This window comes from Rhinatrema bivittatum, chromosome 9 (genome assembly GCF_901001135.1).
Source record: "Rhinatrema bivittatum chromosome 9, aRhiBiv1.1, whole genome shotgun sequence".
Taxonomy (NCBI): domain Eukaryota; kingdom Metazoa; phylum Chordata; class Amphibia; order Gymnophiona; family Rhinatrematidae; genus Rhinatrema; species Rhinatrema bivittatum.
This window is the reverse complement of record NC_042623.1, coordinates 267,774,575-267,793,685: the sequence shown is the minus strand read 5'-3', so window position 1 is coordinate 267,793,685 and position 19,111 is coordinate 267,774,575. Positions and strand designations below refer to the sequence as shown.

Sequence of the window (19,111 nt, the reverse complement as noted above, 5' to 3'; positions counted from 1 at the left end):
AGCAAGATACCAGGTTTCAGCCCTGCTCATTCCTAAGGCCAACCAGTGCTACAAGCACTGATGAAATCCATGAGGGAAGAATATGTGGAAGCTGTTACAGGTTGAACATACAGGCTAATAACCTCCATATCATGGCACTGGCCAGTTATTTAAAAACACCACTAGAGTATTTCCAGTGGGAATAGCCTCGTATAGTACTTTAGGTGACCTGGAAAGAGAAAAGTGGCCAAAATGGTATGGGCCCACAATGCTTCCCTCTTAATTGTCTCAGGATCCTTATGATTGGATTCCAATCTGCTTTATTTTTAGTTAAGTTTTGTGCTATTGTTATGCATGACAGCCATATTCCATTCATTTCAATGGAGTCTAACTTCCTATTAAGCAGTTTTGTGTAAATTAATACTTTAATTTTGTTAATCATGAATGCAAGGGTCAGAATAGACCATGTAGTGCTCTTTTTGTCAACATTTCCTGATTGGTTAGGTTCCTGGATCTAAGGGACCAAGATGGCGCTGAGCTATGAGGTCGTGAGGGCTTCGCTCCCGGGAGAGAAGGAGATTTCTATGCGAGCAATTCCTGCAAATAAGTTTTTTCCTTGGAAAAATAATGCCTCATTCTAAGAGGAAAGCTCGTGTTCGTGAGATTACCTCTGCACCTGAACATTTTCTACAACCGAGGATAGATGAAGCCTTTACGAGGACACCGATGTCAAACCCGGAAGTAAGTATTGGTCGTTGGGGCAGACAGCAGCTGCCGAGCCCCCTGACCTCGGAGATCTCGCTAAGCCCGGGATTTCCAACGCTGCCGGAGCCACCTAGGAAACGCTCAGCAAGTGTAGAGGCACTTGGGCAGGCTTTCCTAACGGCGAGTGGTAACCAGAGAGGAGTGGAGGGAACACCCTCGGGAGAACCTGAATTCGGCAGGTTCCAGGAACCACTCGGAGCAGGCACAATGCCCGGAACAACAGAAAAAGGGCGAAGGACTCCTGGAGGTAGGACATAAGATGGATAATCTAACCCCACTAACCACCTCCGTTTTGGCTCCCTCGCTGGAGGGAGATTAAGATATTTTTAATTACCATGCAGAAATCTATAATCACCTTAACATCAACTGTGCATGAAGCAATGACTAAAACACAGAAAGTAGAGGAATCGCTGGCTTCGGTTGAAGAAAAAATGATTGCTTTGGAAGGGAAAGTTAAGAAAATTGAAGAGGTTCAAATAAATCTTATAAAATCTGAAAAAATGGTGGAAAATAAAATAGAATTTTTTGAAAACCAAGCTAAAGAGCAAACTTAAGATTTCTTAACTTTCCAAAAAACCAAATTACAGTCTCCTGTAGACTTATTGAAAAGTTATTTTATAAATATATTGAAGTATCCGATAGAAAAGATCCCGGCTATATCATCTACTTATTATTTAACACAGAGTAACTCTCTTGGGAATAATAACATCAATCAAGGAAAAGGTTCCTGGATTTGTACTAGTGAAACAGAAATATTTGGCAAATGTCTAGTACATGTTTCATTAAAATTCTGGGGAGAGGTTGAGGCTGTGCATGAAGGTGTGAGAGATATTGCAGGGCAGTATAAAGCCATGAGAGCAAACTCATGATAAAGTAGCCTTAGAAATATTTGCAAATGAAGAAATAGTCATTCATTTTTTTAGATTTTTGATGTATGGTGGTAGCCAAGAAAGGAAATAGAATGCGAGGAATTATTAGGAAAGGAATGGAAAATAAAGCAGAGTGTGCGATAATGCCTCCGTTGTGCTTCTTGGTGTCATTGCACCTTGAGCATTATATGCAGTTCTGGTCATTGCATCTTGAAATAGATTATAACAGAATTAGGAAAAATACAGAGAGAGGTGACGAAATAATTTATTTATTTTATTTAATGTTTTTATATACCGGTATTTGGGGAACATCATATCGATTTACATATAACTGTAACAAGAAAGTACATTGAGCAGGGAAAGTGCAACTTGGAGGGGGAAATGCAGAGCTTAAGGCAAACCCAAAGCAAAAAGTGTTTATAGGTGCGTGCAGCTATTTTGGAATGATTTCCCTATGAGGAAAAGTTAAAGAGGTTAAGGCACTTCAGCTTGGAGAAAAAGACGGCTGAGGGAAAAGTTATTTTATCTATTTAAAAGTACTTATTACACATTCCCTCCAAGGCAGTTTGGGGCAGGGTGCAATAAAGCATACAAAGAACAATTAAAAAAAAAAAAAAAAAAGGAACAAAAAACAAATTGTGTAAATTACATATATCTCAAGGAGCAACAAATAGATAGAAGACTATAAAATGAATGGAGTGAGATGAGTAAACGCAAATCAGTTTACTTTTCAAAAAGTACAAAGACCAGAGACACACAATGAAATTACTAGGTAATACATTTAATACAGGAGAAAATCTGGGGGTTTTTTTGGTTTTTTTTTTTACTTAACACAAAATTAAGCTCTAGAAATTGTTGCCCGAGGATGTGGTAAAAGCTGTTGTAGTTGAGTTTTAAAAAGTTTTGGACAAGTTCCTGGAAGGTAGATCTTGGCAAATCCACTGTTTATCCCTGGATAAGCAGCAGCATTGACTATATCAAACTTTGGGATCCTGCGAGGTACTTGTGACTTAGATTATCCTCTGTTGGAAACAGGATACTGGGCTTGATGGGCCTTTTGTCTGACTCAGTATGGCAAATTATATGTTCTTAAGTGGGTCAGGAGGGGAGTATAAATACTGGATAAAATGTAATGCTATTTATTAGCAATGCAAAGTTTTAGAATTTTATTTAGAAATATATTTTGTGGTGCTAAACTGACATCCTGTGGCTATTATGAGGATTACATTAGCTCAAGTAGAATTTTTTTTTTTTTGCTGTACTTGAATTTTTCTCCAAAAACACTGGTAATTTGCCACTTTTCACTTGTTCTCGGTTGGCTTAATGACTTCAAATGAGTTTGTTTAGCTCATGCAGTGACATGAATGAAGCTCACTGGGTGCAATCTGTCTTTTATATTTATTGCTAAGTGCTCTTCATAATACTTGGATAGTGCTATAGAGCTTCCTTCTGGAGCTTGTATAGTGCAATATTTTCAGGCAAGAGTAGAAAAGAGGAAATACTCTATTAAAAAAATTAAGTGCAGAAGTTTGAGGTCATAGCAGAAATGACCTCAGATCAACTGTATTCCCAATTTTCATACAAAAATTCGTAATCATAGATCACTAAGCTGCTTTCTGGGTTTTTTTTTTTTTTTTTGTGTAACTATTTAAGAACGCACACAGGTACACATACAACTATTTCAGGAAACAGGGACAAGAAACATCCAAATTTCCTAGCGTGTAGCCAGATGGGACTCAGAACAAGTGGGTATAGTGTGCTCGTGCTAGCAGTTGGAGACTGATCTGACGTCAGCATGGGTACATATACCCCCACAGGAAGTGAGACAATTCAGTAATTTCCGTATCCAAAGCAGTTTGGAGAGCCTGCACGCTCGCTGAGCATGTTTTCCAATACTACTTTCTATTTTCTACTTTCTACTTGCTAAATTTCTACAGAACAACGAGCCCCGCACTCCTGCGGTGATACCCTCGGGTCCCTCCCCCAGTTGAGTTTCCCGGGGTGATTTCCGTGATCCCTCGGAGGTCTACGCCTCGGTCCGGTGGCCGAATCGCGGCAGGGATCTAGCCCCCGAGCGAGAAGGGCTTGGGCGTGGCTGAGAGGCGCCGCGGTCCCGCCGGGGACTTAGAGGCAGCGGGTGCATTTCCTCAAGCGCGGCGGTGAAGGTATTTCCCCCCTCCCCCCGCAGCCGGAGACCGCCTGGGTTCCAGCTGGGAAGCGCCGAGGATCAGGTAAGGCGTATATCTCTTACTTTTGGTCTCCGAGGTACGAGGATCGGCGGCGTTGCTTGCATGCGGCACGCCGTGGAGGTCGCCATTTTGTTGGCCTTGTTCAGGTATTGAGCGCCCAGGATAGGCGCCTGTTGATGGGCGTATATTGCTGACCGCCGATTATTGAGCGCATATTGTATATTATTACATGTATATTGCTGACCGCATATTATTGAACGCATATTGTATATTACTGAGCGTATATTGCTCACCGCATATTATTGAGCGCGTATTGTATATTGAGTATATTGCTGACCGCATATTATAGAGCACACATCGTATATCATTAAGCGTATATTGCTGACCGCATATTATTGAGCGCATGTTGTATATCATTAAGCGTATATTGCTGACCGCATATTATTGAGCGCATATTGTCTATCATTAAGCGTATACTGCTGACCGCATATTATTGAGCGCGTATTGTAGATTATTGAGTGTATATTGCTGACCGCATATTATTATTAAGCGCCGGCGTCCTGCATTCGCCAGCCGCGATGGAACATTTAAACGCCCCGGCGTCTCCCGCAGCGGCGCCTCCTGATTCCGGCGTGAAAGCTCTCGGCCTCTGCTCAGCATGCCAGCTTAGAGCCACGCAGAGCGAGGAGCCAGACTCCCTTTGTGCCCAATGTGAGGAGGGCCGTGGGAGCCCTCGGGCCAGGAACCAGTCTCAACCGAGGTTTGTCGACAGTTCCCCAGGGGCCACCTCGGACTTAGCAGGCAGTCTCGAACAACCAGGGATCCCGGGGGACCTGGTACCCAGACGACTAGAGACTGCTTCCATTTCCTGGGTGGATTTGTTTAAAGTGATCCATTGCCTTCGTACAAATGCAGTCAGCTTCCCAGCCAGGCCCTGCTGCTGCTCCGGTTGCCCTGCCCGGGCCTTCTCGCCCTTATCGCGGGCACCCGCCTCCGGGCAGCCCGGCTCATGCGGACCCTGATGTCTCGGAGGACGAGTCCGAACCCCCCGAGGAGGGGAACTTCCCTCGGGGATTGAGCCATATCGAACTATGAGGCGTTCTTTCCCAAGGAAGATCTCTCCGACCTGGTATCTCAGTGCCTGACGGAGTTGGCTATTCCAGGACCCAGCACTATGGAGGCAGCTACACAGAAACCCCGTGCTGGAAGGTCTTCGTCCTACAGCCCGCCATTTTCCCTTCCTGCAAGCAGCACACAACTGATAGATTTGGAGTGGGCTGCGGCAGCGGCCTCCTTCAAAGGGGGTCGGGCCCTGACGGGCATGTACCCCCTGGACCCGGCAATCAAGGATATGCTGGCGTGCCCTCAGGTGGACGCCTTGGTTAGCGCTGTGGTCAAGCGCACTACCATTCCAGTTGAGGGGGAGGGCGGCCCTCAAGGAGGCTCACGACCGGCGACTGGACGCCATCCTGAAACAGACCTTTGAGGTGGCAGCTCTATCTTTGCGGATCGCAACCTGCTGCACAGTGGTGACACGTTCCTGTTTGTCACAGGTCAGGAACAATGCGCCGGCAGCGGATATGGAGTCTGCTCTCTCGTTCCTCACGGATGCTGCATCCGACTTAGTCCGTACAACAGCCAAGGGGGTCTCATCCTCAGTAGCAGCCAGGAGGCAGCTCTGGATACGGAACTGGTCAGCCGATGCTTCTTCTAAGACACGCCTCACCAGAATGCCCTTTAAGGGCTCTCTCCTGTTCGGCAGCGACCTTGATAAACTGGCCAGCACATGGGGCGCGCCTCTCCAGTACCTTGACTGCCGGAAGATAGGTTCAAAAGGAACCAGCGTGCCTTTCCAAGGCCATCCAGAGGCAGAAGCTCCCAACGCTTCATTCCCTATAGGACTCGCTACCAGGCACCTCGTCCTCAGGCCAGGAACCAGTCCTTTCGGACCAAGCAGCACAAGATGGGGAGGCTGGCTCGGGTTCAGGTCCCGGCCGCGCCTCCCAATGAGAATCAGCTGATCCATCCAGGGGACGGAGCCATAGGGGGCAGGTTAACCCTCTTCTACCCCAGATGGGTCGAGATAACGTCGTACCAGTGGGTCCTCGCCATCATCCGAGAGGGCTATTATCTGGACTTCCATCACGCCCCTCCGGACAGGTTTGTGGAGTCTCCGTGTCCAAGCCACAAGAAGGCGGCATTTCCTAGCGTGTAGCCAGATGGACTCAGAACGAATGGGTATAGTATGCTCGTGCTAGCAGTTGGAGACGGATCTGACGTCAGCACGGGTATATATACCCCTACAGGAAGTGTAGCAACTCAGTAATTTCCGTCTCCAAAGCAGTTTGGAGAGCCTGCACGCTCGCTGAGCGTGTTTTCCAATACTACTTTCTATTTTTCTACTTTCTCTATTCTACTTACTAAACTTTTTCCAGGAACATCAAGCCCGCACTCCTGCGGTGATACCCTAAGGTCCCTCCCCCAGTTGAGTTTCCCGGGGTGATTTCCGTGATCCCTCGGAGGTCTAGGCCTCGGTCCGGTGGCCGAATCGCGGCAGGGATCTAGCCCCCGAGTGTGAAAGGCTCGGGTCGGGCTAAGAGGCGCCTCGGTCCCGGCGTGGACTTAGCCCCGAGCGAGACGAGTTTGGCGGCTTAGAGGCAGCGGGTGAAAATCCTCAAGCGTGGCGGTGAAGGTACTTACCCTCTCCCCCCGCAGCCGGAGACCGCCCGGGTTACAGCCGGGAAGCGCCGAGGATCAGGTAAGGCGTACATCTCTTACTTTTTGGTCTCCGAGGGACGAGGATCGGCGGCGTGGCCTGTAGGCGGCACGCCGTGGAGGGCGCCATTTTGTTGGCCTTGTTCAGGTATTGAGCGCTCATGATAGGCGCCTGTCTATGACTAAGCGCATATTGCATATCATCATGCATATATTGCTGATCGCATATTGTTGAGTGCCTGTTGTATTAAGCGTATATTGCTGCCGCATATTGTTTAGCGCCTGTTGTATTAAGCGTATATTACTGCCGCATATTGTTTAGCGCCTGTTGTATTTAGCGTATATTTCCTGGTGTGTAGCCAGATGGACTCAGAACGAATGGGTATAGTATGCTCGTGCTAGCAGTTGGAGACTGATCTGACGTCAGCACGGGTATATATACCCCCACAGGAAGCGTAGCAACTTAGTAATTTCCGTCTCCAAAGCAGTTTGGAGAGCCTGCACGCTCGCTGAGCGTGTTTTCCAAATCTACTTTCTACTTTCTACTTTCTACTTTCTTTTCACTAAAACTTCTACAGCATCGAGCCTCGCACTCCTGCGGTGATACCCTAAGGTCTCTCCCCCAGTAGAGTTTCCCGGGGTGATTTCCGTGATCCCCCGGAGGTTTAAGTCCTCGGTCCGGTGGCCGAATCGCGGCAGGGACGTAGCCCCAGGGTGAGGTTCGGGTGAGGCATACGAGGCGCCTCGGTCCCGGCATGGACGAGGCAGCGGGTGCATATCCTCAAACGCGGCGGTGAAGGTATTTGCTCTCTCCCCCCGCAGCCGGAGACCGCCCGGGTTCCAGCCGGGATCAGGTAAGGCGCCCGGGTTCCAGCCGGGATCAGGTAAGGCGTACATCTTTTACTTCTGGTCTCCGAGGAACAGAGGATCGGCGGCGTGGCATGCCGTGGAGGGCGCCATTTTGTGGGCCTTGTTCAGGTATTGAGCGCCCGTAATAGGCGCAGCTCTATGACTAAGCGCATATTATATTCCTCATTGTGCGTATATTGCCTTATTACTGAGAGCATATTGCATACTATTGAGCGTGTATTGCTAACCGCTTATTGCTGAGAGCATATGGAATACCATTGAGCGTGTATTGCTAACCGCTTATTGCTGAGAGCATATTGAATACCATTGAGCGTGTATTGCTAACCGCATATTGCTAAGAGCATATTGCATACAATTGAGCGTGTATTCCTGACAGCCTATTGATGAGAGCATATTGCATATCATTGAGCGTATATTGTTAGCCGCATATGGCTGAGCGCTTGTTGTCTATATTGCTGCCGCATATTATTATTAAGCGCCTGTTGTACTAAGCGCATATTGCTGCCGCATATTATTATTGAGCGCCTGTTGTATTAAGCGCATATGGCTGCCGCTTATTCTTATTAAGCGCCTGTTCTACTAAGCGTGCAACTTTGGTCCTGGCCCTGACTCAAAGGGATGTCGCCGAGAGCAACCTACCTGCCAGGTCACCTCAGCGTGCTGGCAGAATGCTTGAGCCGGTCCTTCCAGCCCCACAAGTGATCCCTCACCTGTGGGGCACACTGAAGGTGGATCTTTTTGCCTCCCCTCTCAACCACAAGGTGAGCATTTTCTGCTCTCTGATAGCCAGGGATGGCCATCCAGCCTGCAATGCCTTCTCCCTACACTGGGGGAAGAGCCTGCTATATGCGTATCCCTTCCTTCCTCTCCTCTCCAAGACTCTGCTGAAGCTTCGACAGGACAGAGGGACCATGATTCTCGTAGCACCGTATTGGCCCCGGCAGGTCCTGCAGGACCTTTCCGTGCGGATACCCATCCAGCTGGGTACAGCTCTGGATCTCATATCACAGAATCAGGGCACTCTGCACCATCCAAACCTCCGGCGTTAGCCCTCACGGCTTGGTTGTTGAGCGCATAGTCCTCCAGCCTTGCCAGCTCTCATACTGTGTTTCCCGGGTTCTGGTGGAATCTCAGAAACCTTCACCAGAAAGTCCTACAGCTTAAAGTGGAAGCGGTTTTCCTTTTGGTGCACGGGGACAGGATCTAAATCCTTTCTCCTGCCCCCTTCTGCAAATGTTGGACTACCTGTGGCATCTGTCCGAGTCTGGGCCCTCAGACAAGCTCAGTTGGTGCACCTCAGCAGCTTAGCGTTGTACCATGGAGGTGTGTTGCTGGCACCTCGATGGCACGTTTCGGTCCAACCCTTAGCCATTTCATGAGGGGTCTCCTCCAGCTGAAGCCCCCACTGCCGCCACCAGTTGCATCCTGGGACCTCAATGTCGTCCTTGCACGGGTCATGCGACCTCCTTCTGAGCCACTGCGGTCCTATGCCTGAAGTTCCTCACCTGGAAAGTCACTATTCCTGGTGGTGCTTACTTCGGCTTTTAGAGTCAGTGGAGCTCAGGCATTGGTCAGATAAGCACCGTACACGAAATTCTTCCATGATCGTGTGCTCCTGTGTACACATCCGAAGTTACTGCCCAGGGTTAGTGACTGCTTTTTCATCTAAACCCAGTCTACTCTTTCTGCCCATCTTTTTTCCAAGGCTCATTTCCCACAAAGGCGATTGGGCGCTTCATACCCTGGATTGTAAGAGGGCCCTGGATCCGGCCACAAATAGTCCACCCAGCTCTTTGTGTCCTTGACTCCAATGTGCTGGGGGTTGTGATGGGAGGCCTTCAAGCTAGCCAGCAGAGTGAAGGCTCACTCTGTGTGGGGCTATGGCAACGTTGGTGGCTTCTTTGCATGCAGTCCCGTTGTCGAGATTGCTGAGCTGCAACCCTGGAGTTCCCTCTTATGTTTTGTGGCTCATTACTGCCCTTAACAGAGATGGATGTTAGGACAGTGCCTTTGGCCAGTCAGTCCGTCCTATGCAATCTTTCCAGACTGAACCCAACTGTTCCTGCTTCATGCCTCTTGTGGAGCCAGACCGCCTCTTGTTTGCCCACAGCGCTTGCAGTTGTCTTGTACCGTGGCACCTTTTTTCGGCTGCTGTTGGCCTTTTCAGTTGAATGGGGCAGTTTGGAGCTCGGTATTTCACCCACATGTGAGAAACTACCATCTGCTTGTCCTAGGAGAAAACGCAGTTGTTTACCTGTAACAGGTGTTCTCCTAGGACAAGCAGGATGGTAGTCCTCAGGAATCCTACCCGCTTTCCCACGATGTTGGGTCACTTCCGGTTTGTTTATTTTTTTGCTCGTATTTTGCTATTGTTACAAGGACTGAAGGGGGGATCTTGCGAGACGCGCGGATAGTAGCAGACTGGGCATGTTCAGTCTGCTGGTCAAAACTTCTAGAAACTTTGACAAGTTTTTCCCTGCGGTCTCCATCAGATGATGTCACCCACGCTGTGAGAGTCACATCCTTGCTGTCCTAGAACACCTGTACAGGTGAGCAACTGCACTGTACCTGAATGTAATCTGCTTTGAAGTGCCTGAAAACCAGAATATAATAAAATAACTGACACTATACTCTTGGACTGTTCCAGCCAAAGAATGTATGTTCTGCTGCCTTAAGTATTTTAAACCATCATTGGCATATTAGCAGTATTCTGATAAAAGTGCAATAGCTTCTTCAGTTGCAAGTTGATCCTTCTAGTCATTGACAACTGCAAGGAGCTCTATCTTTCCAAATCAACATTTACTCTAGTCAGCAGCAAATAAATATTATGAAGCATATAAATCTACTTAGATCTCAAGGTATTTGAATTTAGATATTTATGCAGTCAGAAGTAGTCTGTGATACTTATAATCTCCCCCCCTTTTTTTTTTTATTTGTTTGCAGTGTTCCGGGTCGACCTCTTCTGTACAGGCAAAGTAGACTCCGAAGTGACATTACTCATGCAGCTCAACTTGACTATAAATTCTTCAAAAAATATTACAGTTTTAAACTTCAAACGCAGGAAAATGTGTTATAAAAGTAAGGCATCCAGCTTCTTTGTTACCACATGTATAACTGCTGAAACTGAAAGAATGGGTATAGATTCCCCACATGTCAGAATATTAACAAAACTGCATAATTGTACTCCATGAAAATCCAGAATCTGGTAGAAGTTGGAAATTCTTTGGTCTTGGCTAAAGAGAGAGTTTTCAGTATACTCTTTCCCCTCTGCCTTCTTTCATTCCACCCCTATCCCATGGCCTCAGGATACCAACAGAACCTTGATGTCTTCCTTCAATTTTTGTCTGTATTGTAACTATTACACTAGAAATAATAGGTATTGCAATTACAGACATAAACTCTAACAGCATTTGCATGAGGATAGCCCATTATCATGTTTTATTGTAATGTTTGTTTAAGCTTATAACAATGAGAAAATCTATTTGAGATACACAACTAGGAAAAATGTATGATGTATGGTCATTCTCCATAAGTCACTGGACGGAGCCCTATCATGGAAAACGTTTCTGTCAAAGTTTCTAGAACTTTTGACTGGCACACTGAGCATGCCCAGCATGCCATAATCCCTGTAGCCACAGGGGTCTCCCTTCAGTCTTTTTCTTTTTTTTTTTTTCCGCGCTGCAATTTGCCTCGTGGTTAGGAACTCTGTGAGAATTCTCTTACTATATTTTTCCTCACGGAAAAACTTGAAGTTGACTTCACAAAAAAGTTCCCGCATTAGGGGTTTCCCAACACGACATTGTTTTTCGTCGTTCAGTGAGTTAATTCTTCCGTCTTCGGTCGGTTCCTGCTCCCCCTTCCTCTGTGTTCGCAGGCCATGGACCATTTTTGCGGCCTCTTTTTTTTCCATCATGGGACAGGTTTTCGAAAATGTCGAGTGTCCCCGTACCATGTCGACTACCGACCTGGCGTCCATCCCATTTGTTTTTTTACAAAACATCATGTAGTGGTGGCAGTGCATGTGTTCTGCCTGGTCAATTGCTTGGTTAAGAGCATATTTCAGGGATGTGCCACAGAATCAATGAACGAAACCATCTGGGTGTTGGAATTACTAGGGTTCATTATCACCTATCCCAAGTCCTATTTGAGCCTATCCTCTGAACTGGAGTTTATAAGAGCATTGCAAGCATTACTGGCAAGAGCCTCCCTTCCATAGGAGATGATTATCGCATTGATATCCGCAGTGGAGCGGATACAATAGACAGCAAATTTCAGCATGGATATGTTGAGGATGTTGGAACTCACAGCATTGAACAATCCATATTATGTCCTTGGTATGTTTTCATATGAGAAGTGCCCAGTGGAGTCTCTAATCCCAGTAGGATCTTTGGGACAATATCTGAATTATCTAGCCTCTAAAGGGCTCCTGTCCTGCTAGCTGATTCATTGCAATCTGGCCAGAGATATACTTTTCTAAATTCCTCCAGTCTAATTTGTCCTAATCATGGATGCATACAAGCAAGGGTAGGAAGCCCATGTAGAGGAGCTCTACACTCAGTCTTCATAGAGCTTTGGGCTGTTCAATATGCTCTGAAGGCTTTCAGAGATCAGTTGACAAGTTATTCTCATCCAATTAAACAACCAGTGGCAATGTTTTACATCAATAAGCAAGGAAGGGTGATATTTTATCACCTGTGTCAGTAGACTGTCCATATGTGGAACTGGGCCTTTTCTCAGGGAATGGCCTCAGAGCCACATATCTGGCAGGTGAGGGAATGTTCTGCCAGGACAGATTGTGAGTCTTTGGAACCCATGAATAATCCCTGCGTAAGGGAGTGGTGATTTGGATATTCAATGTGTGGCATCTCCTCTGAACAGAAAGGTCCTTACTCTCTGCTTCCAGGAAAAGGCAAATTAGTCTCTGATGCCTTTGCCCAGAATTGGGGCCATGGCTTACTGTACGCATATCTTCAAATGCCTCTTGTTGTGAAGATCTTGCTTCAAACTCAAATTCTAGGGGGATTATGAGCCTCATAGTCCCTTTTTGGCCCAAAACAGATCTGGTTCTCACTCCTGTGGGAGAGATGTCCATTAGGAATCTAGTCAGCTTGCGTAATTCCCAAAACTCTCATTTAAAATTATGGCTGCCTTGCACCATCCAGCCACCTTGTCCCTACGCACACTCAGCCTGGATGTTGAGAGGGTAGTTAAGCAACCTCAATGTTTTTAAGGATGTCTTGTGGTGGTCTGTCTTCAAGGAAGGACTCCATGAGGTAGTCCTATGGGTCAAAGTGGAGGAGGCTTACCTTTTTGTGTGAGCAAAAGGCCTTAGATCCTTTCCTTTTTTTTTTTCCATACAAAAAGTGGCTCGACTTAGTTTTTTGGTACTTGCCAGGTCTTATGGCCTGGATTGGCCACTGTTGGAAACAGGATGCTGGGCTTGATGGACCCTTGGTCTGAACCCAGTATGGCCATTTCTTATGTTCTTATGTTCTTAAGTTCTATGTCGTTTAGATTTTGACCTTATACCAGCTCGGAAGTTCATAGTGCAACTGGCGTTTACCACCGTAATGTCGAAGGTAGACGTGCTCTGTACAGCTTTTTAGTTGCCTAATTCATGTGGGCTTGGTTTATTTGAAGCTTCCCATCAGGCCTCCTGCCGAGTCATGGTATCTCAGTATGGTGTTGGCCCATCCGATGTGAAATCTCCTTTTGAGCTACTAGACTCCTGTGAGCTAAAGTATCTGGTCTGAAAGTTCACATTTTTGGTGGCTGTCACTTTGGTCTGCAGTCATTGAGCACCAGACCCTAGTGACACATCTGCCTTACACCTGCCTATTTTCATAATAGGATGGTTTTATGTATGCCTCCTAAGTGCTGTGTGAGATATCAGATTACAACATAACCTGTCAGCCTTCCTCCAAACATTTTTTCCTAGGCCACAGGTCTACAAAGATAAACAGCGCTTGTATAGTTTGAACTGCAAAAGAGCCTTAGCCTTCTATTTGGAGTGGACTAAAACCTATAGAAAGTGCCCAGAGTTTTTTCTTTTGATATAAACAAACCTGAGATTGCTGTTGCCAAACACATGCTATCAAATTGACTAGCAGATTGCATCTACTTCAGTTGTGCCCAGGTTGACCTGAGTCTCTTTGGGTTATGTCTAGGCTTCTGGTGTCTGACCTATGATAGCTTTAGTAGCCTATATAAGATTGGGGGGAGGGGGAGAGATCTGCAAGGCTGCAGTGTGGCTTCTCTCTGCACATTCACATCACATTGTTTGAACAGGCGACTCCCAAAATAACAGTTGGTTTGGCCAATCACCGAGGAATCTAATTGAGGTATAGAACCCAATTCCATCCTTTCTGGGGCCTGTTATTTTTGTTCCAGGCTGACCCTATAAAGCAGACAATACAAAAAATGGCTTGTTGCTATTAAAACCAGATTTTGCCCTTTGGCACTGTTTCAGGTTTTTGCCTTTTTTTTTGTTTTTTTTGTTAGGGCAGTCTTTCTAGCTAGGGATTTTCCCCATATTTGAGGACAGTTATCCTATTTGTCCTTGGAGAAAGCAGAGTTGCTTATCTGAAACGTGCTCAGAGGACAACAGGGTCTATTTTCATGAAATCCACTTACCTCTCCTTGGGGTTTAGTTTTTCAAATATAAGCTAAGGGGCAGATTTTCAAAGGGGTACGCACGTAAGTAAGATACGCCGTGTACCCCCCGAAAACCTGCCCCAAGTTCCCCCTGTGCGCGCCAAGCCATGTTGAATAGGCTTGGCAGCGCGCACAAGCCCCTGGACGCGCGAAAGTCCCGGGGCTTTCTGGGGGTGGGGGGGGGGGGGGGGCCGGTGTCGTGTCGCTGGCGGTGTGTCATTAGGGGCGGGGGTTCGGTTCGGGGGCGGGCCGAGGCCTCCCAACAGCTCTGGACCGGGAATGTGCGCTGGCCGGCGCACGCGAGTTACGCCTGTCTTGGCAGGCGTAACTTTTAAACAAAGGTGGGGGGGGGGGTTTAGATAGGGCTGCGGGTGGGTTAGGTAGGGGAAGGGAGGGGACGGTCGGGGAGGTGGAGGGAACGGCGGCAGGCTGCGTGGCTCAGCGCGCGGCAGGCTGCCGATTTTGGGTAGCCTTGTGTGCGCCTACCCCGAATTTTAAAGGATTCGTGTTGGCTACACGTGTTATCTATTAAAATCCAGTGTACTTTTTGTAAAATCTACCCCTAAATGTATAGTCTGAAGGGGCTTCTGCCTGAATGTGTGGCAATATAGCATGCTGTACATTCCCAATAGGACATGCTGAAAATTTCTAGAAACTTTGAAATCAAATTTCCATGTTGAGCTCCTTCTGATGATGTTGCTTGTATGAGGACTGAGTCGAGAATCCTCTGAGAATACCTTATAGGTAAGTAGCTCTACCTTATACACTAATTTAACTTTGTAAGTAAGAGTTTTATAGTTCATAATTTTGCCTCAGTAGTAGAGAAAATTAAAAACAGTCTGTTAAAGGGACCAAATGTTTACAGTGAATGTGATACTTTTGGAAATATTGCTCTTGAAATATCTTGTTTGGTTGTATCCTTTTTCTCTTATATCATTGTCCTCTCCTCTCCAGATGGCATGCGCAAGTGACAAAAATGCCCTCACCAGTCTTGAGGACTAGATGGAAGTCTTATCAGCCTTTCCCTCGACTCTTTTCTATGGTTGCAAAGGTTCTGGCAGTATAGAGAACAATTTACCTTTTCTCCCCAGGCTCACTATGTCATCTGCGTGGTGGTTTTGTAATCATTTTCTTTAGGAGTATAATTTTAGATATTATGATTTATTTTTTTTTTTTATGCCCAGTTTGGTCTCAACAAACTCTTCCTATAAAGTCTGAGATGTCACATAATTATAGGATTGTCTGCTCTGTGAAATAAAAACTGATCTATACATTTTCTTAATCTATAAAACCTTTTGATCTTAGCATTTGCTGGATTAATCAGATAAACTGTTCTGTTTTGTTAAAGTATGGGTAAATATTTATTTGGCTTTACAGGGTCTGAATAGCTGGAAAATTTGAGGATAGGTCCTGTTATAGAATTCAAAGGACGAACTTGCTGAGATCAACATGGTGTTGCCCACTTGGCTAAAACTCAAAGGCAAAAACCTTTATTAAATTTATTAAATAATTTTCAAAAGAAGGAAAAGATGCACACATCTGCAGAATGGGAAACCACAGAAGGCCAGCCTTTTAGGTACACAAAATTAAGAATTCCCTTTAATGTTTCACACAGCTTTCTAAAGCTGCCAAGGTAAATTAATGTTGCCTAATTTTCTGATCAGTGAATGAAAGATCTTCAGATTCAGAACATAGTTTTAGTCTGCTAAATATTCATTCAAGAAAATTACTATATTAATTAAAGATGTGAATCGGAACTGATATCGGATCCGATTCTGGTTCCGATTCACATCTCTAATATTAATTGTGTAACATGGGCCTCTTCTCCTAAAGGTATGGCCTCCCTTTCTAATTCTGCACCATATAGGACTGAGCCGATTACTGCCACAGTGAGCTATTTAACCCTTGAGCACAGTATTTATGCATTGAAGCCAGAATATTGACTAATAACCACACAGGAGGCCTGGGAAGGTTCTGCAGCACCTGAGATAAAGTTGAGGATAGTTTTACCTGTCCTGGGTTTTTAGAAACATAAAAAACATGATGGCAGAAAAACTGTATGGTCCATCCAGTCTGCCCATCCTTTCAATTAATTTAGCTTTATGATTTCTGTTGCTCCCTTAGAGATCCCCTGTATTTATCCCATGCTTTCTTGAATTCAGATAACTGTTTCTCACCACTGGGAGGTTGTTTCATGCATCTGCCACCCTCTGTAAAGAGATTTTCTAAGATTACTCCTGAGTCTACTACTCCTGAGTCTACTACCCCTTTCACCGTCATTCCAAGACCTCTCATTCTAACCCTTTCTGTTGAAAAAGGCTCATCTGTTTTGCTTGGAAGCCTTTGAGATTTAAATCTCTACCATATCTTCCCTATTTCACCTTTCCTCTAGGGCAGGGGTCAGGAACCTTTTTGGCTGAGAGAGCCATAAACGCCACATATTTTAAAATGTAATTCCATGAGAGCCATACAATATGTTTTTAAAACTAAATACAAGTAAATGTGTGCATTTTATGTAAGATCACACTTTTAAAGTACAATAAGTCTCTGAAAATATTACACCAGGCCTTAAGACACCAATACATCTCCTATTAGGAAAACGGACCAAGTCAGGCTGCTATAGAGTCCTACACAGAAACTACACGCCAGCAGAAAACCTCACCTGAATCACGTGCTGTCCCTCACCTAACATAGAATAAAGAGACCAAACGATTAACAAGAAGCATGCAGAAAAAACTGAATTGGAAACTGCAACAACGCAGAGTCTTCTGTATGCAGTGTAACAAAGGAAAAAAGAAACATCACCCATCCTTATAAAACAAATCAAGAAATATAAAATCATCAGCAGTAAAACTGCTACTAACAAAAAGAACATATTTCGAAACAGCTGATGAGTGGAATATCCAATAATTAAAAACTCATAAAACATTTCCAGATACCAACAAAATATTTCAAAATAGCAGACACAAAGACCCAGTAATGAAAATAATAAGGATATAAACATTTTTTTGCTCTGACATACCTGGGAAACGTTGATTATCCAGGTGTCCTGAGATTGTTCTGAATTAGCAGGAGGTGGGGTGGTTTGCTTGGAACTTTCTCCTCTCTCAGTCACATACCAGCGCTCTCTCTCACACTGGCTCTCAATGACACACCTATACACACATGCTCTCAGTACTCACATATACACATTTTTTCTCTCTCACTTATATAGGCTCTTAATTACACATTTACACACATGCTGTCTATCTTTTCTCGCTTACACACACACACACATGCTTTCAATCACATAAATACATGCTGTCTTTTTCTCTAACACACAGACTCTCATTCACATGCTTACAAACATGTCCTCTTTCTCTCATTTACACACAGGCTCTCAATCACATACTCACATGCTCCCTCACCTAAATCAACTCTCAATCACACACAGACACACATGATCTCTCTCTTACTTATACACACAGGCTCTTAATCATACATATACATGATTTCTCTCACACACAAAGGATCTCAATCATACACACATACTCTTTCACACAAACAGGTTTCCAATCACAAACTTTCACATACAGGTTCCCAATGGTAAACTTACATTCATGCTCTCTCTCACAGGCAGGCTCTCAATCACAGACATACTCTCTTTCACATGTACAGGCTCTCAATCATTCACATACATGCAATCTCACACACACACACACACACACACACAGGGCCCCCCCCCCCCCGCGGCCCGGAAGAGGAAGTGGAGAGTATCGGGTGCCTGCGCGGCAAGAAGAGGCCACGCTGGTGCGCTCGGCATCGGCCCGAAGAAAAGAAGACTGCAGCGCGGCTCGGAGGAAATTGAAGAGGTTCAACCGCTGCCGATGGGACTCCGCCTCCGCGAAGGCTGAAAATGAAGAGGTTAGCGTTGGGAGGAGGCGGCTGCTGCTGCCGCGAGTTCCCGGGGTGGGGGAGAGAGAGAGTGAATGAGCGCTTTGCTCGCTCATTCACTCTCTCTCTCCCCCACGCCTCTTCCCTTTCTTCCTACCCAGTTCTTTCTGAATGGATTGTAGCCCAATATAACTATATTCCAGCCATGGGCTTCCATGTACCAGTCTCCATGATAGCCATTATATCTAAATCTGCTTCTTCCATGTCGGCCTCTAAGTCCGGGACTTTATTTCCCATACTGTATATGAACATTAGTGAACGCAAAAAACAAGGGGACTACCTTACACCGTGGAAGAGTTTATTAGAAGTGCCCGACTCAAACTGAGTTTCGCCAACAAGGCTGCATCAGAGGCTAAAAGGTTAAAAACAAATATTTTTAAAAACTTTTTTTACAAGAAACTTCTGGTAACCATTATTATATGGAGTCCCAAAAACTCTATCATAAAAAACATTTTTATACAATATGCCAAAAACAGAGAAATACTTATTTCTATATTAAACATATTTCATAATATGAACCATCATAAAGATGTAATAACATCCATTTATGACATACATATTTGAACATTTTTATATTGTATTACAAAATAGCAAATCATATATAAATGTAAAGAACGGAGATAATTACCTTTATGCTGTAAACATATTCTCACTGCAGTAAGAGTCAATATACCAATCTGTGTATTGATTGTTGCAATAAAACTAAAAAAAAACAATTTAATACTGTTTATACAAATAGTAATCACATATTGTAAATTCTTATATATGATTAAGTTAACTTCATATTCTTATAAGTTAAGTAATAAGGGTTCACTCTCAACAACAAACAGAATTTATGTTTACTTAAAACTAATGTAATCATGTCCTTATAAAAATAAATAATAATAAAATGTATTTATAATTATATTGATTATATACAGCCTTAAATTCTCATTAGCACAAACATTTACATTATGACAGTGTATAGCCTTATGAGACTAATAATGTATACTCATCTAGCCAGATATTTTGAGATCAGCAATGTATGCCTTTCAAGGATCCATCAATGCCAATGCATCCAGGTCCATCGGGGGATGCACGTAATCTATTTCCACCGGTGCCATCGAGGCCCATCGATGCCCTCCCTACCAATGATGC

The 19,111-nt window shown here is 44.9% G+C and overlaps 1 protein-coding gene across 3 annotated transcripts in view; it reads left to right on the top strand.

Annotated features, from left to right (window-relative positions):
* The window catches only part of RYK (receptor like tyrosine kinase), a 532,318-nt gene that overhangs the window by 103,213 nt on the left and 409,994 nt on the right, over positions 1–19,111 (top strand). For 2 of the 3 annotated variants that reach the window (XM_029615268.1, XM_029615269.1), the window contains exon 4: positions 10,331–10,465. The exons of the other annotated variant lie outside the window; for it this stretch is intronic. In XM_029615268.1, the coding sequence (XP_029471128.1) occupies positions 10,331–10,465 (135 nt within the window). The remainder of the gene's footprint in view (positions 1–10,330; positions 10,466–19,111) is intronic. 3 annotated transcript variants of the gene reach the window in all.